The 26,354-nt window shown below is 39.8% G+C and overlaps 1 protein-coding gene across 1 annotated transcript; it reads right to left on the bottom strand.

The window, feature by feature from the left end:
• Positions 1-5,011: 5,011 nt before the first annotated feature.
• On the bottom strand, positions 5,012-26,216 carry arhgap1 (Rho GTPase activating protein 1). Its single transcript, XM_008429922.1, has 13 exons — positions 26,109-26,216; positions 17,943-18,123; positions 17,763-17,861; positions 17,586-17,673; positions 17,112-17,243; positions 16,712-16,798; positions 15,703-15,801; positions 15,504-15,611; positions 15,339-15,415; positions 15,120-15,197; positions 14,532-14,660; positions 8,488-8,591; positions 5,012-8,417 (listed from the first exon to the last, which is right to left on the bottom strand). The coding sequence occupies exons 2-13, from the start codon at positions 18,064-18,066 to the stop codon at positions 8,250-8,252; spliced, it is 1,293 nt and encodes a 430-aa protein (XP_008428144.1). The 5' UTR covers positions 18,067-18,123; positions 26,109-26,216; the 3' UTR covers positions 5,012-8,249.
• Positions 26,217-26,354: the final 138 nt, after the last annotated feature.

Raw genomic sequence — 26,354 nt, 5'->3', positions numbered from 1 at the left:
CCAATACAAACCCTTTATTAATTCAACTGATCAGGAGTGTCACTCAGGGGTGCGGTGTAGGGTAGGAAAGTGATGACAATTCTAGGGGCCCTGATCAACAGGGAGCCCTCCACAATTAATTAATTTATTTATTGTTAATATAAATAAAAAAAACTAAAAATGCGGGGCCCTGTCAATTACAAAATTAATCATATCGTATTTTCGAAGATTGTTTTTATCAGTAAAAATTTAATGTTCCCACTCCCAGACCAAAAACACACATCCATATTTCCCCTGAATCTCCCCCCTGCGTTAAATGGTTCGTTCCTGCTTGGAGCGCTTCACTGTGACGCTGTTTTGCTGCAGTCAGTGGAAGACACCAAGAAAAGTTATAAAATCAGGTTTTCAAAAAATAAAAATAAAAAAATAGAGAGAGGGAGAGAGAGAAAAAGGCAAGAGTGTCAAGTTATAGCTCCGTTTTTCTCTGAGAGGTGGGTAGACTGTGTGAGATTATCAACCACTTAGCATAATTAGCTTAGCTACAGACTACTGATTACCTCCATTTCACTAGTATTTAATGAATTAAGGAAAACAAATTACCAACATATTTATATATTTAACTTGTCCCTTATACCTTTTACCACTTAACAGATGAGTCAGTCAGCAGCAGCTCTAACCCACGCCCTTCCTGACCCGTTCTCTCCTTAGTGAAATTAAAGTTGCGGAATGTAACCTTTATATGAATATGTTTTTTCCCTCATATTTGTTAAAACTGTCATTATGTGGTGACAGTATGGTATGAAAGGTAACGTGAAAAATATATTTCTTCTGTCTTCTCCCAGTGCTAGAAATAACCAGTCAGTGACAGGAGAGTTTTAATGCTGTCAGTCACAATCTCATGTGGCGCATCCTTCCTCCGCCTCGCTCTCTGTGCTATTCTGCAGCTAACATAGCCTGTTGTAAATGCTTAGTCTAGTAAGCATAGCTACCAGTGATAGCAGATAAACGATTTTCCTGTAACAATAAGTTGTTTCTCCACCGTTAGCATATTTAGCAGTGAGTGAATGAGGCTAATTGACAGCGCTGAGAGCGTCCTACTGGTTCTGATCGGTTGTTTTGGTCAGAATGGTGCATTACTTTAACCAGTAATAGTAATTCAGGAAGGAGATGGAGGAGATTGATTGTTTTCACAGATTATTTTTCTCATAACAAACTGTCAAGACATGGTGACAGTTTTAACAAATATGGAGAAAGCATATTTTTTATTAAAGTTATGTACTGCAGCTTGAATAAAATGCAACTACATAGCATTTTTTAAGAAGTCTGGATTGCTTCATGTATATTTTGCATGTTGCTCAATGGAGAGACATTGCAATAATCTAAAACTAATAGAAAAAAATAAGCAACCTACTTTCATACTGTTTGCAGACTGTATGCATACTGAATTTTACTCTTGCATGTAAAATTCATGAGCAGTAAATATTGTACTAGTTATCAGTATTGGACCAAAGAAAGGATGGCAGTTGCAAGCCTTTGAAATTGTGACACTTTTGATGGGTCAGATAGACTCAAGAAATTGTAACAGCAGCTGCGTGAGGGGGGGGGGCAATTAAATTTTTTGTCAGGGGGCCCAAGATTCCTGGCAGCGCCCCTGGTGACACCAACTACTAAGAAACCTTATTCATGATAAACTACCTTGTAGTTAAGAATTATGGCCTTGTACGATACACATTTTAGCCGTAACACTACATCCTGCCAAGTCCGGTCCTTCTCCTCACTGTACACAAATATGGAGGCCAGACAAACCACTCCTCCTGCACAAATACTGTGAAGGTCATGCTGACGGGTAGAGTTCTCTTTTCACCTGGACAAAAACTACCACAGAGAAATATTCATATGTTCCATAAAGCGCCTTATCACTCATGCTTCTGAAAACACAGCCTCCGTGCTGCAGATTTATGGCTTGATAGAGATCTGAGAAAGGAAAGTCAAGGAGACACTCATGTCTGCTACGGATGACTGTCTTCTCTTCAGGACGTCAAGATGGTGGCTAGCAGAATGCCACACAGACGGAGGTTTGTTTGGTTTCTCTGATTGTTTCGGTGAAATATGTTCCCAGGAATTGGTTAACTGATCTAATCAGCTGCTCTGCTCTAAACATACCCTCCGCAAAAGGGAGTGTATACCTTGCTCAGCCCCGTCCTGTGCAGGAGTCACCTTGTCCCTGCAGAACATTCCGCCACTTCCTGTCCAGCCCTCCCTTTTACTCTCACTTCCTACTTGCACCTCCACCTGTGTTTGACTGCGTCAGGCTCAGTTCCCGGGTGGATGCTGAACATACTATGAAAGAAATTGATTATTTCTACCTCAACCTCCTTCTGCACCCACTGATCACCTGAGCGTTGAACCTGGAGGAGAGGACTGCAGCGTCCAACAAGGGCTAACCTTCAACTTCAGAACTCTGTCAGTCTTAAATAGTTGCATGTGTAAAGTAATAAGGATCATTTGGGTGGATTAATGAGAGAATGATTTGTTTTCTGAATAAGATTAATTATCTGCAGAGACTCAAGCCCTCCTCCACACTATCAATGAGCAGAGATCTCATGTGCTGAAGGTCTCTTTACCAGCACTAACCCTGTTTTCAGTAACAACAGAACATTTCCATGTACCAGACACTGTGTACCTGCACACATGCAAAGAGAAAGAGAAGGAGGCAGAGAGTCAAATTGCAGTGGATGCTGTGTGCCCTCCAGATGTCACCAGTGACGGAAAAGTACCGTCACAACCTGCCGGAGCTCTGCTCGGTTCTGCAGGAGAAGGGATTAAATGATTAACCTCCCGGTCGATCTGCTCATCTTGCTTTTTGTTCTAACATTCTCTCAGTTCAAAAAGAAGAGAGGAGGAAAAATATGCTGACTGCGGTGTTCTTTCAGCAGCTGCTGTGTGAGCATGGAATGAGTTCACTGCGCTAAGTATAGAGATGATGTTACAGGATGCACACAATGTCTGATTTGCATCAGCATAGTTTGAATATATGCAATGGAAAGTCAATGATGGAGATTTTAAGGGATTCTGGGATTGATTTAAGAAGTTATTGTTTGTCGCTGTAAAAGTTACTCAGAATCTGCTGATGTCTTCACCTCCTTTAAGGATTTGCTTATTGTTCCCCAAGTGAACCCCTGGTCTGTCTGGACTTTCTTCCTTTTGCCATAATAATGTAGTGAGGTCACTTCACAAGTACTGATGATGCAGTCAGGGCATTACAGCTCTGACGGCACTCTCCTATCCACTCTACTGCAGTACTGAGAGACTGCCATCAAGTGGTTGAAAACTGCACCTCATCTTTACTGGGAGCTAGTTGGAGCTAGTAATAGTTTGGGATTTTTAATTATAGTTTTGTCTTATTTCGTTGTGACTTTTTTTGTCTAATTCAGTTAGTTTTAATTAGCGTTGAGTGTATTTGCTAGTTTTTATTAGTTAAATTGTTTTTTGTTTTGGTTTTTAGTTGTAGTTTTAGTTCTGTCATTTCCTTAATTTTTAGGTGAAGAATTAAAAAAGGTCAAGATATTGTATTGTGATTACGTATAAATCGACTGGGTAATGAATTCTGAACAGAAGATAACATTTTCACAAACTGTATGATTATTGTTGAACAACCGACTGGCGTTTTCTTCCAACTTTTGCTGTTACCATTTTGCGGAGCATGAGTGCAGCCAGGAGGAGTATGAACCCGATGACTGATGTAAACTGCTTGTGTATGGTGTGTGTGTGTGTGTGTGTGCGGGGGGATCAATATGACATAAGTTATAAAGATTAATAAATAGATTCATAAATACAAAAATGAAAGATATTATATCTATAATTTCAATATGTTTTAGTTAGTTTCATAAATGTGTGATATTCCAGTTAGTTGTAGTTTTCCCCCATTAATTATCATTTTTATTTATTTCAGTAAGCAAAAATGTTTTCTTAATTTCAGTTTTTGTTATTTTGTTGGGTTTTGGCAAGTTCGACCAGCCAAATAATTCTGTCCACTGGCATAATCTGTGGTTTGAACCCAGAACAGCATGGAAAGCTCTGCAGGATTCACTGTCTCAGAAAATGACAGAGGTTATGATTCAAAAGAGATTGGGGGAAGACAGCCTCCATGGGACAGCTCCAGGCCCAGAATCACTGCTGACCCAAAATGTCACAAAGACCCGTTTCACATTTACCAAAAGACATCTTGACAATCCTCAAGATGTTTAAGGAAAATATTATGTGGACTGATGAGAAAAAACTGGACCTTTCTGGAATGATTGGGTCCCGTTACACCTGGAGTAAAACTAACCCGAGTCCGAGAAAGAACATCATGCTTGCAGTCAAATATGGCAGTGATAGTTTGGTAGTCTGGGTGTAATCAATGGAACCATGAATTCTCCTCTCTGGAAGAAAATCCTGAAGGAGAATATCCAGCTACCAGTTGTGTTATGCAGCAGAAGAAAGTTTCAAAGTTCACAAGAAAGTTCTCCTGTGAATAGAAGAACCAAAGTAAAGGTTTTAGATTGGCCCAGTCAAAGTAGAGTTAAATCTGACTGCTGTGGGAAACCTTGGTGGTGAATCCAATGAATTCGGCATATAGAGTAGGCTGGAAAATACTCATTTGTAAGAGGACAACAAAAATGATATATTTGTGTGCATTAAAATGTAAGAGAGAGAAAACATCTGGAAATAGATTCTCTACAATGCCAAAGTAAACCTACTTTCACATCCCACCCGTATAACATTTGGTTTAATATTTTGACCTTTAAGCATCATCTCTTCGGGAAATGTTTTTCAGAAGGTTCAGGAAAGTTTATAGGATCATTTGTGAGGTCAGACACTGATGTTGGACAATAGGGCCTGACTTGCAGTATTCACTAATTTATTCCAAAGGTCTTCTATTGGATGAAGGAAAGGACTTAAACTCTTCTGCTTTGAAATAATGATTACAAGAGTAAATATTTTAGTGTGAATAAATGAAGAAATTTGTGAACAAAACCAAAATAGAAAGTTTCTTTTCACCATTCATTTATTGGTTGTTTACATGGATCATACAACATATTATACCATCATATTATACAAGTACAGGGCGAAGATCCACAGTGCTATATATCAAAAGTAAAAGGATGGAAAACCACAGTTAAGAAAATAGAATCACAGAGTTATTAACAAGTTAGCATGGAAGTCAAAGTTCAGACCTACATCTCCTCCCACAGCTGTGACGTTTACTGTCAAATACAATTACAGTACAAAGATCCAGAGATTATTGGGTCTGCAACTGATCACAGAATCAAGGAGGAAGAACAGTACAGAGAATCCATGCACACAAAAGCTACCTTCATGAAATCCCCACTGAAGAAAAACAGCATCTATTTTCAGACATTTCTGATGAATAAATTCTCTTCAAACCTTATTACAGAAACACAAACATGATAGCCTTGAACTTCTACATGGCACAGCTTCCATCAACACGTAGTGCTTACCCCTCTCAGTAGCTGCAGTTTCTGTATGTAGATAAATGAAGTTCTCCATTCTGAAATTATTTTGATTTTTTACAGCCAAGCTGTGTTCAACAAACAAGAGTTCAGACCATAGCTTTTCGCTGCTCACATCTCCATGGAAACCATAGGCTCTGCTGAACGCAACTCTGGTCATTTTAATCTATGGCCACACTGGCACTTAGATGGCTAAAGAGTGAAATGACTTTGGAAACACAAATAAGGCACAAGCACACAAACACACATAGAATTTCCTTTAATAAATTCTAAAAAACAAACTTGTTTTGACTTGGTTTTCTTTCTTGTTTTGTAGTAATTTTTTGTGGTTTTCAAAAGTCTATACACCCTGGTGAAAATGATTTCTCCTCCTTTTGTGAGACTTTACTTCTGTCTAGAAATCAGTCAAAAGGGAAATACGGACATAAAACAGATGAAAAATGGAACTTTAACCAGGGTGTGTGGACTTTTGAGAAACACTGTACCTTAAAGAGACGTTTCACATCACATATCAAATAAGAACAAATCTAAAAATCAACCATGCTGGAGTTACAACGTGGTCACCTGATTACACACACCTAACAAATCCATTGAATTTAATGACTTCTACATACAGTCACACACGCACACGCACCCTCCCCCCCCACACACACACACACACCACAACATGAGCATGTCAGTCACCATGGCACCGCTGGAACAGCTACTGCTTTTTTTTTTTCTTTTTGCTCCAGTTGAGCAAAAATTTCTCATTTTTTGGTGTTTTTCAAACATCTTAGGTAACATAGCAACATCACATCACAAATATTCAAAGGTTGCAGATTATTTTGGTGACATATTTATGACTGACAGAAACCGAGCCAATCGATTCTGTATGACTCTCGGTTAAAATGTATGAAGATTTCACTTTGACACTGAATACTTTGGATAAACTGCATAATAAACGGATAATAAAAGCTTCAGAGTCCAACACGATGTAAAACAACGAAAACTCACAGGTCATGACTAATAATAATTTTAAAAAATGGAGCAACATGTTGGCAAGTATTGCAGGCGCTTCTGTTTCACACAGCTTTAGTGTTAAGAAATATTAAGTTTTTTAACAGCCCTGATACATCCCACAACATTTAAACCATGAGTGGAAGTGCTTGATTTTGCTCTAATAAAAGCTAATCTGCAAATAGTCAAAAGACTAAAATTTAAATTGAAGTTACAGATATGGTGAACAGAAGTCCAAGGGAGAGACTACTATGCTGGACCCAAAATGAAACACCATATAGGCTTGGAACTAGATGGCAGAGTTATGAAGAAAATTGTGTTTTGGTGGGAATTTAATAAGGTAGGCCAAAAAAACCCCAGCAGGAATTCTGGATCTCAATGCTCAACTGCAGGCAAGGAGCTGCTGTCTTGCAGGAAGAGGGCAATTCACTAAGGCATATGTGGAGATTTAAAACCGTATGCACTTAGTAAAAAAAAAAAAAAAAACAGCAACAAAAAAACATTGTACAACTTGGATGAACTCCATTGGTGGCACAGCATGAAACAAGTTATAAGGCAACAAAAACACATGGAATAAAACACTAACAACACACATCGGTACAGCATTACGTAATTAGCGTTCTGAATATGTTGCATGAAGAAAAACGTGTAGAAAGTGTTGCTTACAGTATGACTGAAGGTGATCCTCTGTGGCAGCTGGAATGAGAAGCAATTACTGTCATGTACCTATAAAAAATGTGCTCCTATTAGCAATAAAAGTCTAAAAAGAAAGGTCGACACCATCCAATCATGTCTGGTCTTTAGGGGGCGATGAGGGCGAACTGTACTTTCCTACTCACAACCTGAAGTTTACCAACGAGGCGCTGAAAGACTATAAAAACCAAGAGATTATTACCAACAATGAAACATAACTTAAGCCAACTGTATAAGGAAATATGACAGTAATGTGGGACTAAATGGTGCATTGCTAAGGAAACAAAGCGTTTCTAGTACATGAATAAGATAATGAATTTGCATCCCACTAGGAAACAGGAAGTTTCTCCACCACCTAATACTGCTGACTGAAGCGGTCACTCAGTCACCAAACAACATGATGTCAGGCTGGGAAGGAGGTCTAGAAATCCAAAGGTAGAATTAGTTAAATCTTTCGGTCTAGTCCAGACTCTACTCCAGTAGCTGAGTTTGGTATCTGCAAGAAATGACACCGAAGCCACTCAATGGCTTCCTTTGACCACAGCACTCCGAAGATTGTCGACACAATTTCAGTACCAAGTTCACAATTATTTAGGTAAACCTGAGTCCATCGCAGACACACAAACTTCCACCTCCGTTCTGACGGCCTCTCCTGACTTCAGCTAAGAAAGTCTCCCACAGGACATTTGGTCATGATTGAGGCAGTTTTTTTTTTGGCACCAATCAAGAAAGGGGAGCAAGAAACGGGACATTACCTTAGAGAGAGCAAATAAATACATGGTTTTTGTTTCATATTGTTTACCAGGATCTTAGCAGTTTAACTCATTCATGCCTGACTCACATGGATAGGAATGCAGCCTACAGGCGGGGTAATCAACAGGACAATGCTAGTGGACGAGTCAGAGAGATGAAACTATTTGTGATTGGTCCACAGTTTGTGGTGTTGGTATGAGAGTTCCTTCCTAATTGGTGGTGCTCATGTTTAAATGCTGCAGAGGAGGGAGGTTTCCATGGCAACACAGGCTGCATGAAAGACCTCAAAAAGAAGAAGGGGAGAGGGAATTAGGTAAAAACCAGATGCTGCTGGTCCAGCAGGGTTCTGGTGAAGTTGTTGATTGGCCCAATAGCACTGAGCGACATGGCATTGTCCCGCCCCCACAGCAGGTTTGGGCCAAACACCACAGCCAGGTTGCTGTTGGTCATCTTATTCACTTCACTGTTGGCTGACACCTGGAAACAGAAACACGTTAGTGGGAGCTGGTGGAGTGAAGTGGAACTGTTCTCAGAGTGTGTGTTGTACCTGAGCCAGGAATGTGATGAGGTACCGCAGTGAGGCGTAGTTCTCCTCTGGAAGAGACTCCACCAAAGTTTTCATTACTTCTGCCTGATTATCACTGGATACAGCTGAACAAACCAAAGAAACCATCAAACCCATTTGAATTATTCAGCACATCTGTCTAACCACTTTTTCCTTAAACATTACAACTGGTTGGAATGGCGGGGTAGGACACGTGTAGCTGAGCTCCCGCAACAATTAGATATAATTGCTATTTTAGGCACATTTTTGTTAGTTTTTTACTGCTTTTTGGTGTGTTTTTTGTCCACCCGTCTCAAGTCCCGGCTTTTTTCTCAACCAAAATGCCTCCAAAAGTCAAATCGTCTGCACAGCAACAGAGGCCTGCATCTCATGCTACATCCCCGCCTTGTGGTGACTCTCCTTTCTGCACGGATGAACTCACTGGCAGTTCTCCTTCCTCGGCCTTTAAGTCCAAGCTGCTATCGGCTCTCCGGGTTGAAATGGCACTTATTTTCAAGACCGAACTCCAAGCAGCTCTCACTGAAAATTTGTCGAGTATAAAGGCCGAGTTCCCAAAATTTTGTGGCTGATCGGCATTTCAGAGGATTTTTCTACTGCATCTACAGCCATTTCCACTTTGCTTAAGGAGGCTTTTCAGTTGGAGAAAGAGCCCTTGGTGGACCGTTCCCATCGTACTCTCCAACCGAAGCCGAAACCTGGAGAGCAACCTCGTCCTATAGTCGTTCGTATGCACTATCATTTGGACTGTGTGGACATATTGCGCTGATCTAGGACCCAGCAGCRGATCATGATTGGAGACACACGCTTCTCTGTTTTCCCTGACCACACTCCGAGGACGGCTCGTGCCCTTGCTGCCTTCAATGATGTCTGCCGTCAGCTTCGCGAAATCCCGGGGATCCGTTTCGGACTGCTCTATCCAGCGCGACTTCGGATCACACACAATGGTATGGAGAAGCAGTTTAATTCACCAGAAGAGGCCAGCGTCTTCATCAAGTCGCTCAGAACATAAGAGAACTTTGCAAAGGTACACGGCTTTGAATAAGCAGCTACGTGTTACATTTACTGACTATTATTCTCTTTGCTTTACTGAGCTTGTGTTCTCTCTTTGTAATTAACATTTTGTAATTCGTTATATTTTRGTCTCAACCAGATGTGCCACAGTGATGAATGTTGTTGAGCTTGCAGGAGCTCAGATTGCAGCTTTTCTGCTACTATGTTGCTAAAAACTGTAAGCATCCAATTTAGGGATCTGACTCCTTTCGGAGTCTGCACTGGGTTCTCCATCATTTGGGGATGGAGTCGTTGTAAGTGCTGTGGGGAGGCGGATGGCGGGGAGGGTGGTTGTTCAATTTGTTAGGGTTCTTTTTTACTTGTCGTTATTTTTATTTTTTCCTTTCTTTTTTCTTTTGCTCCTTTTTGCTCCCCTTTTTTTGTGGTGGTGGGGGACAGTGCACCATATTCAGTTTTCTTGTCCCTTCTTTTGCAATAGACTTAAAACATGTCTACTAATGATAATAATGTGAACAACCCACAAACGGGGTCTTCTGTGAGATTTTTGAGCTGGAACATCAAAGGTATGGAAAGCCCACTTAAGAGATCAAGGATTTTTGCCCATTTGAAACGTTTGTTAAAGCTGACCTAGTGTTTTTACAGGAAACCCATATGCGCACCAAAGATCAGGTCAGGCTAAAATGTCCTTGGGTTTCTGATGTATTTCATTCAAATTTCAATTCTAAAGCCAGGGGGGTTGCTATTTTAGTTGGTAAATCAATTCAGTTTTTAGCTTCTAAAATTATATCAATTAAAAATGGCAGATATTTAATTGTTATTGGTACCTTATTTCATGTCCCAATTCTGTTAGTGAATATATATGCCCCCAATTTTGATGACCCAAACTTTATGAATAAGCTATTTGAATCTCTTCCTTCTTTAGATAATAATCTCCTTATAGTAGGTGGGGATATGAATTGTGTCATTGATCCCAATTTAGATCGGTCTGACCCACGCAGATTGGTCCCTTCATAAATGTCTAGATCACTCTCAGATCTCATGTCAAAAAATGGATGCGTTGATCCTTGGAGAGTTTACAATCCCCAATCCAAGAAATTTTCTTTCTTTTCCCACTTGCATYGGTCTTTTTCTCGTATTGATTATTTTTTTGTCGACTCTAAACTAATTCCAAATGTTCTACCTGTTAATTATCACCCTATTGTAATTTCTGATCATGCCCCTCTTTCATTAGATATTAAGTTTGCTTTTCAACATAGGTATGTCACGCCGTGGAGACTCAACCCTGTACTTCTTTCAGATGAAAGGTTCAACACATTTATTGCAGCTCAAATTGATGATTTTATTGTACTAAATCAAAATGAGAGTAATCCAATTTCATATTCTTTACTTTGGGAATCACTAAAAGAGTTCTTACGAGGACAAATTATCTCATACTCCGCCCATTTGAATAAGATGCGTAAAGTGAAATTGCTAGAACTTAGCGTTGAAATTACTAATCTGGACCAACAAATTGCTATTTCCCCCTCACCAAGTTTACTTAAACAACGGGCTGATTTACAGACTGAATTTGATCTTCTTACCACCAATGATGCAGAACGACTTCTCTTACGATCACGGTCCACTTACTACGAACATGGCGATAAGGCTAGCCGACTTCTCCCTCACCAGCTTCGTCGTCGGGCAGCTTCGCATATGATCCTTCAGATAATGGACTCATCAGGCACTTTGCATCAGGATCCCACTACTATCAATTTAGTTTTTCAGTCATTTTTTTCTTTGTTATTTAAATCTGAATTTCCAGCTAATCCTACTGAAATGAATCAGTTTCTTGACAGTCTCAAGTTCCCTGTGCTAAATTCAAATGTTGCTAAGGAACTTGACTTGCCTTTAACCAGGGAGGAGATTGTTGCTGCCATGAAAAGCATGCAAAGTAACAAAGCTCCCTGTCCGGATGGATTCCGGATGGATTGTTGTTTTTTTTTTTTTTAAATCTCTCTCTTTCTCACTGATTATTTCTGTTTTTATTTTAATTATGTAAAGCACTTTGAAATGCCTTGCTGCTGAAATGTGCTATACAAATAAAATTTGATTGATTGATTGATTGATTCCCTGTTGAATTTAAAAAAAAATTCCAGGACAAGCTATCCCCAATACTCTAAACGATATACAAGGAGTCATTACAAAAGGGCAGTCTCCCCCATACTTTAACACAAGCCTCTATTTGTCTCCTCTTAGAAAAGGATAAAGATCCAAATCTTTGTAGCTCATGCAGACCTCTTTCTTTAATAAATGTAGATGCTAAGATCCTTGCTAAGGCTTTGGCTTGTCGTCTGGAAAGTATAGTACCAACCATTGTTTCACATGAGCAAACTGGATTTGTTAAGGGCAGGCAACTATTCTTTAATATCCGTACACTCCTGAACATTATTTACTCTAAAGCCACCACTGAAATACCTGAAGTCATGATCTCGGTCGACGCTAAGAAAGCGTTCGACAGAGTTGAATGGGATTACTTATTTGCAGTTTTAAAGAAATTTGGACTGGGTGATGCATTCCTTTCTCTTTTATATTTCTCCTCATGCTAGTGTCTCTTCCAATGGTATTCAATCCAGTTTTTTCAGATTTTTCCGTGGCACTAGACAGGGATGCCCGTTATCCCCTCTATTGTTTGCTCTGGCCATAGAGCCTCTCTCAATCTTTTTAAGGACCTCCAACACTTTTACTGGAATTTCCCGATTAGGTACAGAATCTAAACTATCTCTTTATGCTGACGATTTATTGCTGTACGTCTCAAATCCTAGTCTTTCCATTTCATCAATTTTATCTGCTTTTCAGAGATTTGGGTCTTTTTCTGGTTATAGAGTAAATATTGCTAAAAGTGAATGCTATCCTATCAATGCGGCTGCATTAAAGCTTTCACACTCTGACATCCCATTTAAGTTGAGCTGCTCTGGTTTTAAGTACCTGGGTGTCAGTGCAACAAGATCACTAAGCTCTCTTTTCGCTGCTAATTTTCTGCCTTTAATTTTTGAATTTAAATTGGACCTCCAAAGATGGAATAGTTTACCTCTCTTGCTTATAGGTAGAATCAATGCAATTAAAATGAATGTTTTACCCAAATTCTTATTTTTGTTCAATAGTCTTCCACTGTTTCTGCCAAAATTTTTTTTTTAAATGTTGGATCAAGTTATTTCTGGCTTCCTATGGTGTGGAAAATCACCCAGAATCCACACTTCAAAGATGCAAATTCAGTGGTGGATTGTCACTCCCAAACTTCCAGCTGTATTATTGGGCAGCACATATTCACAAAATTTCATTTTGGTTTGGATCCTTGGACTTCCCATGGTGCAAGTTGGAGGCACAATCATGCTCCCAATCCTCACTAATTGCTCTTCTCACTTCCTCCATTACATCCAACCCCTCTGGCTTTACAAACAATCCAGTAGTTCGCTCTGTCTTAAAAATTTGGTGCCAGTTTAGGAGGCACTTCAAATTTAACACAGCATCTATGCTTGCTCCTTTAATGAAGAATCACTTGTTTCAACCAGCACTCACAGATCCAACCTTTTTGTCATGGGGTAATAAAGGGCTGACATGTTTTAATGATTTTTACAAAGAAGGCATCTTTCGCAGCTTTACAGACCTTTCATCAGAATTTCATCTTCCTCCTTCTCATCTATTCCGGTACTTTCAAATTAGACACTGTGCCAGGGCTCTGTTTCCCAGTTTCCCTTCCAGGCTGCCGAACTTGCATTGGGAGATGTTTCTGAGCTGGGATCCTCTTCAAAGTTCATATATCTCTAAAGTTTACAATGAAATTTTGTCTTTTGATTCTTCACCCATTACCAAGGTTAAGGCAGCTTGGGAACTCGAACTGGGTTTAAATTTGGGAGAGGACTGGTGGAATAATGCTCTTAAGAAAATTCATTCAAGCTCAATCTGTGCTCGACTTTCTCTTATACAGTTTAAAGTTCTCTTCAGGGTTCATATGTCTCTAAAAATCGATTGTCGCATTTTGTGAGAAATGTCATGCACCTTCCTATAATTTAACTCACATGTTTTATCCTTGTTCATCTCTCCATAGTTTTTGGCAGACCTGCTTTGATACAATGTCAAAGATACTTTCAGTGGTCATTAAACCCTCTCCCCATGTTGCCATATTTGGGCTTCCACTTAACTACAAACAGTTCACTTCTAATCAGTTGGATATTTTAGCATTTACTTCCTTATTGGCAAGACGCCGTCTTCTTTTCCATTGGAAACTAACTAAACCACCCTCTAGCGGCCAGTGGCTTAAAGACACCATGTCTTTTCTAAAATTGGAGAGAATTAGATATTCAGTGAAAGGCAACTCAGCTAAATTTCATAACTTATGGCGCCCTTTCATGACATTCTTTCACTCTCTTCAGTCTCTTATCCCGGATTGAGTGATACACCCCACCCCACTCCTTTCCATTTTTTTATTTATCATTATTTTATTTATATATTTAAAAAAAATTATTTTTTTATTTTCCTTCTTTCCCTGTTTTCATTAAAAAAAAATTATTCGCTAGGTTTGTACATGTTGTGTCTTGTTCACTTAAGAAAAAGAAAAATACTCATAGGAGGTAAATTGTATGCCTTTTTTCATCTATATACTTTTTTCTTCTTCTGTACCCGTGTTGTGTTCTTTTCTATCGATGCCACAAAGAAGTTGTTTACCATATGGCATACTATGTCGTTAATGGTTATAATTTTGCTTGTAATGTCTCCTTCCYTCCTAATAAAAATATAAAAAAATAAAAATAAAAAACATTACAACTGGTTGCTGCAACCCTTTGAAAGTAAATCCTTACAGAGTAAAGAGCAAAATTAGTTAGAAAAGCTGGATTTTCAGTCGTTTCCACAAAAAGCAATAAAGTCCTGAAAACATTTTAGACTGAAAATAAGCTTCTGGTACTTCTGCCAGTCTGTCACCCTCCAGAGAATGAGGGATTAGATTGATTTATCCTCATTCTAACAAGTCTTGAACTTACATGTGAAGTTGACAATGTCATTGTAGAGCTGGTATGTCAGCAGAGGCTCAGGAAGCTCTCGAAGAAACGTCTTTAGTATGACAGCGGCCAGGTGAACGTCCTCCATGTCTCTGAAGTTCACTGTGGCTCCTGAAACACAGTCAGAAGATGACAATAAATGCAAATTCTCAACATTAAAGTGATCTACCACATCATAACTACAGCCACAGATTACTGTTTGTCAGTAGATCTTGGTTTGATCAAAATTTTCTGGTAAATTTCTGATCTCTGATTTTTGTAATGGTCAGATGTCCAGATACCAGTTTTAGCCAATTCTGATTTCCGTTTAAGAACTATAAAATAACTGAATATCAGAAACAAATTCTTGGATCTTTGAACTTGTCTTTAGCATCTTTTATCAGGAATTAACACAGCTATTTTGCAATAGCTCAACCCCAAAAGGTGTGGATTTATTCATGTTTCCAAACAGTTGGCCTCTAATAAGAGCTAAAAATCAGCTGGTTTCTCAGTTCATTCCAGCTTTAAAAGACATGGTTAAGGAGTGGGGTGATTCACTTAAAGCTGGCCACCAAGTCCTGTCACTCATACCGGAGTTGTACTTGAGTTGGACCTCCTTTACCAGAGTCACATTGGCGGACCGCCTGAAGATCCCCTCAATCTCCAATCCTGACAGCAACAGAGCAGAGAACAGGAAGCAAAGGTTTTCARTGTCTGTTTTACAGACCAACAACGATYGGCTGTCTGTTCAGACAGCACTGTTGTCTGTCCCACCACATGAGATGCACAGCACTTCATTTCTTGCATTACCTTGATCTGACAGGAAGCTAATCGTATCTCTCATCACTATAGGAACTAGATGATTATCTGGATCCTTCTGTCTCAGCCTAGGACACAGAACAAAAAAAGTCAGCCATGAACAAAAAGCATTCATCTGCAGACAGAAAAAGCAAAGATTCTGTGTTGTGAACTTACATGACTAGTGAAACCCCAAACACCTGCTCAGGCAGTGGGGGGCTATGAGGAGGAGACATGGAGGGCAGCGAGCTGGGCTTCAGAGATGCTCTCAGTTTGTTGTCATACCTGATCCAGATCAGATGTAAACATGCTCAGTTTGGGATCAAGAACCAGATTCAAATGTCTGCAGAGGGTTCTAATGCCAGTCAGTTCTTACTCTCTGACACGGGTTGGGATGACCAGCTGGTCACACTTGACCACGTCCTCCAGCTCACTCAGGTAGCTCACGTAGTTAATCTTCCTGCCGAACTTAAAACTATGACCAGGACAGAGAGACACCATCACAGACTATTCACTCACTGGTCAACACATATACAGAGCAGAGCTGCCTTAAACTGCTTGGATAAGAGTGGAAACCTTTAAGCTAAAATGTATTCAGGCTCTTAGCCTCCTCCCTTATCTTGACCAGTGGAGTTTAACGTGACACTGATCTTATCTACGTCTGCAAAGATTAAACATCAGCCAAAATCAGAATCAGCAGGTCAGGCTTCTTAATGATTGGCCTGAAAACTGCAATCAGTGCATCTCTAGTATAGACTTTTTACATCTGTTGTACATTTAACAGTTAACTGTTCAATATTTCCCTACTTTGTGACATTTGGTGGTTCTATATTTGAGAGAACAAATATCAAGTATGATTCCTCAAGGATTCATTGCTGAAATATCCACATGCTTCCGTAGTTCAGATTACCTAGCATTCCAATATATCCTGTAATAACTAAACCCATGAAAAAACTTTGTAGTTTCTCTTTACATGTCAGCAAGCAAGCAAGCATGTTCACAATATCATCAACGCTCCTGTTGGTCAGAATTTATATTAGCTTAATGCAGAAAAGACTGGCGTTTTTGTTTTTGTCACCAAACATGCCAACATGGTGGAAGATCATAGAATGTGATTGGAATTATTATTATAAGTTTTAGTAAGACCAAGCACTGGTTTATGTTTGCACTACTTTGAATTCAAAAGCTGGAACAAGGTGCATTATAGCAACAAAGCGTCTCACCAGCAGAAGGCAGTACACAAACTTTTTCTAAAATGTTGACCATATGACAACTTTTAAGAGAGGAAGATATCATTTTACAAATTTCTAAGTTCTCATCACTTTAGTTACCACGCTATTTTTCTTCTTAAGTCCCAGTTTTAAATTTTTCCCTAAAAATCCAACCTGATGATCGGTTTGAAGAGGATCAGCAGAGTCTTGATGAACATGGTGGGATGGACGATGTACAGCGCCTTGATGTTCTTCTTATACCTGAAAATACAACCAGCAGATTTAAACTCAGCATTCTGTCTCAGTAGATGGACCTTCCTTTATTTATCACCAAGTGTTTCTCATTTTTACTGAGGAACTTGTTTTTAAACACACAGTCATAAAGAGAACCAGGGTTAGCAGAGTGCAACCAAAAGACTGTCTCAGTTTGTTGTTGGGGTTTTATTGTTTAGATTTAGGAGCTCTGGATCTACAGACGGGTTTCTCAGTACATTAGATTTATTTTAATATATAAAATATGACAGCTCACTTCCTGTGAACTTATGCAGGGATTCCTTCAAGTTAGTGAACTTACTTCCGGTCGAACTCCTTGTATGCTTCTCGAAGCCAGCCAAATGAAGGCTTGTTGTCACTGGTCAGCCCATGATGGAAGTAGATCAGTGTGTAGTCGCTCTCTACGTACTGATCCAGAGTGGCTTTAAGATACCTGCAGGAGAGAAACCACTTCAGCATCAATCAGGGAGACAATCAATAGAATTTTATTCAGTAGGGTTCCGATTCAGCCATCTTATTTTCAAGGGTAAAATGAAACCAGTCAGTGAAGAATGGACAAAAAAAAAAAAAATCAGATCTTAGATAATTTGATGTGGGTAGTATGGAGATACAATTCCAGACCTTGAAATACTTTAATTAAATTCCAGATTGTTCACTTTAGCCATATGAAACTCCAACTTCTAGAAACATTTCTGTTAAAATTTCAACTTATGAGTAAAAATCAACGCATCATTAAACCCTGTGGTGAACTGTGTTGATGTGCAGGGTTACTTACATCAGCAGCTTCTGATGGTCGAGCTGATGCTGTGGCGGCAACCTGCAGGCACTGAACACTATCACCTTCCTGCCAAAGTTGTCGTCGCCTCCACACACAGATCAAACGGCATCAATATTACACACACTTTACTTTCTCAGAAACAAATAAGCAGAGGTTTAATATTAAAGAGAATACCTGCAACCTCAATGATCTGATGCCTGGCTATGTCGTAGAACGGATGGTCCCAGGGCAAGTGGGGAGAGCCGGGGTCGAAGCCCTGGGAATTCTCCGTCTCTGAAACACATGGAGCCACGTGTTAATACAGCTGAGAGATAAAAAATCACCAAAGGAGAAAAACCAGGATGTCTGTCTCACCTGATTTGCTAAGTGAGGACTCATCAGGTGGCCATTGCTGGTCCTCTAGGGTGGAGAGCTTCAGCTGTCCTAACTGTGCAGTTGCAGCGTCTTCACCCAGATCTACCAGCAGCTCAGAAGACATCCCACACAGAGGATGGGACAGCGATGTCTGGGAAACCTTCACACACCAAGATGGAGTCTGGAAGACACAGATATGCCTCATATCCTCAGCAACATGCTCTTCTCCTGCCATACTGAATGTCTTTTAGTGGATGACAAAATTAGGATCAGACTCATATGGGATTACAACACAAAATAAACATTATTTTTTGTTTAGCACTTTTGCTAAGTTTGAGAAAGAACTTAGCTACTTAGCTTCCCCTGAATTCATTTTTCAGGATAAATACTAAAGCGCTAGTTAGTTACTTTGTAAACTTCCAGTTGAATAAAGTTTTACATCTGTGTTCAAGTTCTATTAATTTTCTTTTTTTTATGCCCCAGTGACTTTATTTCAAACAGGAAACATACAGAAACAAAAAAGAAAACAAAACACAGAAAGTAGTGAACAAGACAAACATAAATACAATGTCTATGCGCATTAAACAGCATATAAATTATGTCAAAATTAAATTGGTGTTCTAGGGTTTAAGTTGTTCAAAGCAAATATAGTGTGAATTGAAGTTAGCAATTTAGCGCTAGATGAACTAATGTTTATGAGTAGAACGATAGCTTTCACTACATAGTGACATATAGTGCTTTAGCATTAGCAAAACTAATGTTTATAATTAGCTTCTGTTAAATATCATGATTGCATGATTGTATAGCACGTTAGTGCTAGCTGAACCAAAGTTTATGATTCATGTCATCACTTCGGTTTCCGCTAAATACTGTGACAAAGTAGCACGTTAGTGTTAGTGGTGTTTATGATTAGCACATTAGCATAAGCTTCTGTTAAATAGTGATGATATAGCACATTAGTGATAGACAAACTAATGTTTATGATTAGCACTTTAGCATACACTTTCATTAAATATAGCACTTTATTGTCAGCAGAACCTAACTTTTTAGTTAGCGATGGTCAAGTTAGGAAAAACATACATTTTATAAAATGACAAAACACAGAAAATGAGGAATATATTCTGCCCAATAACCATAGAAGAAATTCTATGCTGTGTTAGTGTATTTAGGTCAACTGCAGTTTTTAGTGACTCAAATGTTCACTGAAAGTGATGGGAACATTTTAAAAGAGGAAGAGTGAGAAAAACATAACATGTCACTAACATGACATGATCACTTTGTCCAAACAAGAGGTGAAAATTGTTTATCGTTGTTAACTTTTTAGGCTAAAAATTCATTTGGTGAATAGTATGGTCAGTTTTGAGGCTCAAACCATGACTGTATTCTGGTAGAAAACCCACAGCAGGAGAAATCCTGCAGAAAACTGGGCTTTGTTGCATAACAGCTGGATTATTCATAATCAAAGAGAAAGCAAAATACCCAGCATATGGAGCAGATGCTGGGAGAGAAACTGAAAACTGTAGTCAATGTTGCTGACAGAAGGAGCAGCAGATCCGAATCGACTGAGCAGGATGTTTCAACATTCCGATGCTCCCATGTCTACGGGTGTGGCACCCACTCAGGCCTGGATGCAGAGAAATTAGGTGTGAAGTCATTAAAGGCACCGCAAGATCCATCTGCAAAAGCATCAGAACTGCCATCTCCTGGGTGATGCCAGTAGTCCAGATTACGTTTGGCAACATTGAAGGAGGGGGTGAGGGAAGACATTTGAAACATCTGCTAAAATGTCCAGATTCAACTGTCCAAGAAAGTTCAATCTGAATGGAGATTGAAAGAAGATACTAAAAATCCTGATACCCCACAGCTGTCTCTGGCTGTAGCTCATAAGAAAGCTCTGTTCAATCAGCAACAGGATGAACACCTTTAACCTTCATAGAAGCTGAACAAGGAGAACCCCAACCCAGTTGTGCAGCATAGAGGTGGCTGTGTCATGGTGACCACAATCCTAGAATCTGTCATCTATGTATTGGGGCTTCTTTTCGATCCTTGGCTTGCATCATGGAGAATACATTAACTGTAAACTTCATGGTTGGGTGTAACACATCATAATTAGCTTGTTGGTTATTGACTGAAAGTGTGCATTAATGCTTTATTGTGTTGCATTTGTGTGGCGAATGGAGACAAGGTTGGAAGTATCATCAGATGTAGATAGTGGTCAGCGAAACACCAGGAACGGCAGAATTCCGACTGCTGGGTAAGGATTGACACAGATCCAGCCGATGGAACATGGTTGAACAACTGCACTGTGCTTCCTCCTCTCTGATGGCCGCAGCGTGCAGCCAAATAAGAGCCTGGAGCAGCTCCAGCTACTGCCAGTGAACCTGAAACTGCTGCATGCTGGATCTGCATCCAAATAATGGGAGCATCTCCCGCCTACTTTCCTCAGATTAGCTCTGTCCCCACGCCGCACTCTCATCTCCCAACCCCCACATGTTCTTCCTTTATTCTCACACACACATGCACACACACTGCTGTTTGATGTTATGCTGGCTGACAGCATGTTGCTTTAAATAAACATTGCTAGAAACCAACAGTCAGTCAGCTGATTGCTGCTGACTAAACACACTCACCCACATAGTGAAATGCAGCTGTTAGCACTGACTCCTGAGTGAAGAATGGAGGAACCGTAAAGGCTGACGAGGCCTTGGAGGTTGAGTGACGCCGACAGCAGTAAGTTCCTCTTTTCGCTGTGAGCGTGCTCACACAACGCGCTGCTGCAGGGGCTGCGAGCGCATTCCCACATGACTCAGCTGTGCAGTTTGTGTTCAGAGGTGAAATAGGTGAGGTCCAACTGCAGGTGGGCCGGAACCGTTTTATCTCTGTGCTACTTATCAGGTTGCTGCACACTTTATTCTTTCTGGTCAGAACTTCACACACAGGCTGCAGTGTTATTAAAAGAGGTGGAGTTTTAGCTGGAGCCATCATAAAAAGCCTTGGAAATCCTGGGATGGATGAAGGAATGTTACTGGCTCAAAGAAAGATTTGAGTTTGTTCCACCCATCGTTAAAATCTGGTTATTCTTCAGACATGGTGAAGAAAAAAAATACCATCTGGCAGCTAACAGGAGCAATGCAGAGACCAGCATTCCCAGTTTGAATGTGCGTCTTCAAAGACAGGTAGGCACGTGACGTTATTCCACCACTAAAGTTGAGCCTGGTATTGGTGGGAGTTACGCAAGCTCAAATCTGTGGAATACTTGAGACTCACTATAACATACAACCAACTACTGTATGAATTTAAGATAAATTCATACAGCGCTCACTAGAKKTGCAAAACTCTAAAGTTATTTTCAATGTCTAAAACTTTTTATTTGGAGATAATGCTGATAGTGAAGAACACAGACAGCAATGGTGTGAGAACTAAAGCAGGAAGCCAGACTAATTATAAGCTTATGTCACCATAAGAAGAAGAAGAGCAAAAAGGGAAAAAGAATATTCTGTTGAAAATGACTAAATTTAGCAGCTTTTCACTGGTTCCTACTGGAATTAGTTTTACTTGAATCTGCTTTAATGTAACATTGAAATGACAACTTCATCTTTGGTTTGTAGTCTTGGTATTGTTTTTCTTATTCACTTGAAATCATCAGCCTCTCAACACACTGCTCCCGTCGATCAGCTGGTGACCTAATCACTCAGTCTGTAAAACCAGTTTGTTAGCTTAACAGCTGTGTAAAGGTGACGTGACAAAAAATGCTGGTTATCAACAAGAGAATGTGTAAAAACGGTTTCAAATCGTTTTAAATAAGAACGTTGCTGAAAGGCCACATTTTTTTCTGGCTGTTCAAAGCACACTCACACTCTTCCCAGCCCCATTTGTTGTTGGACACAACCAGGAAGACATCTTTCCCCAACCATCCGTATAAACACAAACACAGCCTCCCTATGTTCATGTGTACAGGATAAAATGGAGGCAGCAGTCACAGCATGCATCCTGCCTTGCCTCTATGACAGCTGCCATTATAAGTTTGAAAAGTAATTACCATGAAAACTAGACGCCAGTGGAAAGCTTTGTTGCTACTGCTGGTCATTTGCTCCTTGTGTTTGATCTAAACAGCTCATTTTATAGACCTAAAACATCAAGCTTACAGTAACAGTCACAGTTGTAGGAAGGCATTTTTCTCCAACTGTTTGCTTTCAGAACAGTTGTCTACATCTGATGTGACTCTTCACATACACATCTATTTAATGGTTCTGCTGTCAACCAAAATGTACTAGAATTAGGAAAAACCTCGTTTGTTAAACGCTATGTGATAAACATGTGATCAACTACAAAAAATAATCAAAAAGAATCGAAAAGAAACCCAACATGCTACGATCTGTGACTGCTTTATCACCTCATGTGGGTTATAGGTCAACATGTTAACAGATGACGTTAGCTCATGCCATTGGGTATGTTTACTCCTTCACTGTTCCAGACAGAAGAGCTGTACTGACCTTTTTAAATTCTAATCAGACAACCAGGGTTGTGGTGTTTCTCACCAGTCCCCACAACTGATTTGATGCTCATTAGCATTCATTCAGCTTTTCCTGTTGTCTGCCTCATAACCCCATCAATGGTTTTACCATTTTCCAATAAAGAATCACAAACGCCTTTCTCCAGTCATATTTGCAGTGTTTTAAACATCTGCAAGCAGCAGATTAGGGCTTTAATGATTCCTTGATTGATTTGAGTATCTCAATTATTAAAATTTCTCGAGGAAAATTTATCTGCCTCAAAGCTTCGTTAAATTATGTTTTATTAATTAGCGCAGCGTGTTCCGGCTGGGTCATTATTTACGTTGCACAGCGCTCTCATTTCCACCTACGAGTTGAGACTTGACTGGACCTACAGCACCTTGATACCTGCTTTGTAGAAGATTAGATATGTTTGGAATCATCGTCCTGTTGCTGACCCAGTCCAGGCTCTACAATACTTCAGTATAATCCTTGCTTGGTTGAACATTAAGTTGCATCATCAGATACCTCAATGCTTTCAACAGAGATAAGTGGTTTGTGTAACAGTTTTTAAGCTGCCAGTTCACAAAGTTTTTAGCTTTTTTCACATCTTTGTCCAAAATAAAAGAGGAACGAACAGCCAGTACCAGAAAAACCATCTGGATGACCTGCCAAGGAGAGTTCTTCACATCAATGTGAGAGTTCTTCCCATCATTCACATCATTTAAGGGCTGTAACAATTCCTTGAATGATTTGAATACCTCGAATATTACAATTCCTTGAGGCAAATTATTTGCCTCGAAGCTTCGTTAAATTATGTTTTATTATGTGGCCAGGTGATTATTTGTGTTGCGCAACGCTCTCACTTCCGCCTATGAATTGCTGACGAAAGTCAAGTGCTAGCAGCATAATGTCCAATTTTCAAATTTGGGTCATTGATTGATGATAATGTCCAGATTTTTATTATTCGGCTCAGTCAAAAATTCTGGACACCCTAGATAAACTAGATATTGTTCATTTGACTTTTTTATTTTTTTCACAATTGTTTCCATAAGCACGTCAATATATTCCAAATTAAATGCAAATATTGTGTGCCGTTTAGCAGTACAACTGCACTACTTAGTAGTACTGGTCATTTTCATGTTAGTAGCAGCACTTATGTCTGCTGGGCTCTATTACATACAGTCATGTTAGCTTTGTCTGGAGGTATTTTGCCTGCAAGGCAAAAGAACAGGATGTCATGCAAGCTGTGCTACAGTGCCGCGGCTCAAGGTCGAGTCACTCTACAAACTCAGTCAAGCATCTTACAAACATACAATCTAATGTTTAAGAGGAATTTAGAAAGTTCATAGTTCCATTTCTACAGCAAAGTGTTAAACATTCCAGGCAGCAATTATAGCAACTTCCCCACAGCTGCCATTACTCCTCTGTTCTGTAGTAAATTAACCAGTGGAGGCTAAAAATAAATCAAGTACTAGTAATCTAAGAAAACATTAATTATGTTTTCTTTAGGATTCTTAAAAAAATCTTTAAGGATTTTTTTTTCTTAAAACTGAAACTGGGTAGTTGTCCAGATCTAATCAGAAACCATGGGAACCTACTCCGCTGTCTGACAATCAGAGAAAATGTAATGACAATCATTACATTTTTATGGAGTCCCCAACATTATAACGGTCGTTATAATGTTGGGAACCTGGGTTCCAACTAACTGTTCAACAACTGAATCCACACTTCCTCATGACTATCAACACTTCTACATGTTTTTATGACACGCATCAGTTTTTGTTTCGACCTAAATTGCTGCCAAATCTCCCGTTACGGTTTTGCACTACTGTGTATCCCACCTTTTCACTGATTTCTCTGTGGAACGTAACTCAAACTTATTTGGGAAAAATTAGCCAAATAAGTTTGGCTTAATTAGCCAAATACAGGTAGCATTGTATCAGGCAATGCTACCTGATACAATAATGGCTGGCATCTGCAAAGCAGCCAATCCAGAAGCGCCATTAATTTTCTTTGGTGCTGATTGGCCCCAAGAATGGAGATGAGGAAGACTGTGTAGATAGTAGCATCTAAAACTATTTCTAATGAGCGTAATAATACATATTGAGGTATATTTGGAAACTGAACTGCAACAGACTGGCGACCTGTCCAGGGTGACCCCGCCTCTCGCCCGAAACGTTTAGCTGGAGAGGCACCAGCAACCCTCCCGACCCCACTGAGGGACAAGGATGTAAAGAAGATGGATGGATGGATGGATGGATGGATGGATGGATGGATGGATGGATGGATGTGGATGGATGGATGGATGGATGGATGGATGGATGGATGGATGGATGGATGGATGGATGGATGGATGGATGGATGGATGGATGGATGGATACTGAACTACTAAGACGGGCAGGCATAAGTCCTTGGTGAGGGGTGTCTCGAGAACCCCCTCTCCTTCTGTCTTTATTTTACCACCAGTACCAGACAGAGCATTGCATCTTTGTCAACTCATCACTTTGGGCTACAAGCAAGAAAAGACTATCTAATTCTTGACTTGATAGAGTCCACTGACCAGACTATAAGGAACATGAACATTCTGACAGGCCAAGTTGACCAAGCTATCAGTCGTCTGCAACACAAAGGAACTGTCAGCAGGGTCCAGACAGAAATAACTGGTCTAGAATTGGAGGAAAAACCTCAGTTCTGGTCCAAGAATAACCAGAAGGAGAGGAACAAGATGGTGATGACAGAGGTGATGAGGATGGAGGAAGAAAGCCACAAGATCAAGGCTATATCATACAACACTGAACAACCTTGGAGGGAGAAGACCTCTGGAAGGTCAACAAGATGCAAGAGCCACAACAACCAAAGGCCACAATGGAAGTTATGTCAGCATAATATAACTTCCATTGTGGCTTTCTTAGTGTTGCGTTGCAGCTTTGTAGATAGGTTGTGATTTTTTGCTGTCGAGTTGTGGTTCTTGTTGTTGCACCTTCTGCTGTTCCATTGAGACTTGTATTATTCCATTGTGGATTTTACTGTCACGTCGGTTTTTAGTTGTTAACTTCGTTGTTGTGTTGTGGCTTTTGCATTTTGTTAACCTTTCTAGGACTATGTAAATTTTCACCAAATGGTGTTGCAAAATTTTTAAACAATTATGGGGTGTTATTATTTTTGATCCATCTCCACTTTGACCACTGCTGAATGGTTATAGATAGGTATTTATAGGTAACCAAAGTCAGCCTAAAAAGGGCATATTAAAAATATAATCTGGAAGTTCCTTTGTACAGAAAGCAGCCAGATAAAGCTGCAGCATGTCTGAGTAGATCAGCTCCAAGGCATCAGCCATCAGAAGCAGCTATGCTATAAAAATGCTAAGTTAGCCACATTAGCTGCGAAGCTACAAAGCCAGTATACCTACCGTAGATAATAGAGCTTTGTGTCATAAACCTGTTTTCACACACTGAAAGCAGTTCAAGGCTAAAGTCACTAGAACGAGTGTAAACACGTCCAGAGTGGCTAAACCTCATCACAACAAACCAACATGTAAATAAAACAAACAGCCTGCAGATAGATACAGGAAGCAGCAGCAGCAAAGCTTGATGAAATATTTCTGATTCAACTTCATTCGATTTTAATAAAGCAGTTTCTACCGTCATAGAAAACATAAATGATTATTTACCGTGTTATCTCTCGGACAGTCGCTCTGGATTCAGTCGAAACGGTCTGAGCTGCCTGACGTCGTTGTTTCAGCGTAAACCACTTATCCGGTTCGTTTCAAAATACAGGTAGGAAGTCGTCTTTCCGTCAAACTGAATCTGTCAAAATAAAATAACTTAAAAACAGAACTTATCCTCTTCCAAATTCAATGACAAGTGCGCACTCTAGTGTTTTTGGTAGAGTTACCATAGCTTTCAAAAGTATTCAT

The sequence above is a fragment of the Poecilia reticulata genome, linkage group LG2 (genome assembly GCF_000633615.1).
Source record: "Poecilia reticulata strain Guanapo linkage group LG2, Guppy_female_1.0+MT, whole genome shotgun sequence".
Taxonomy (NCBI): domain Eukaryota; kingdom Metazoa; phylum Chordata; class Actinopteri; order Cyprinodontiformes; family Poeciliidae; genus Poecilia; species Poecilia reticulata.
Note: the sequence above shows the minus strand (reverse complement) of the source record. Positions and strands in the feature narration are given on the sequence as shown.

Excerpts from the sequence above, each read along its gene's own strand:
- arhgap1 (XM_008429922.1), bottom strand. The coding sequence starts at position 18,066 with ATGTCTTCTGAGCTGCTGGTAGATCTGGGTGAAGACGCTGCAACTGCA. Across the intron at positions 17,674-17,762 it reads TCAGATCATTGAGGTTGCAG|GCGACGACAACTTTGGCAGG; the intron begins GTATTCTCTTTA and ends CTGTGTGTGGAG. Across the intron at positions 16,799-17,111 it reads TACAAGGAGTTCGACCGGAA|GTATAAGAAGAACATCAAGG; the intron begins GTAAGTTCACTA and ends TTGTATTTTCAG.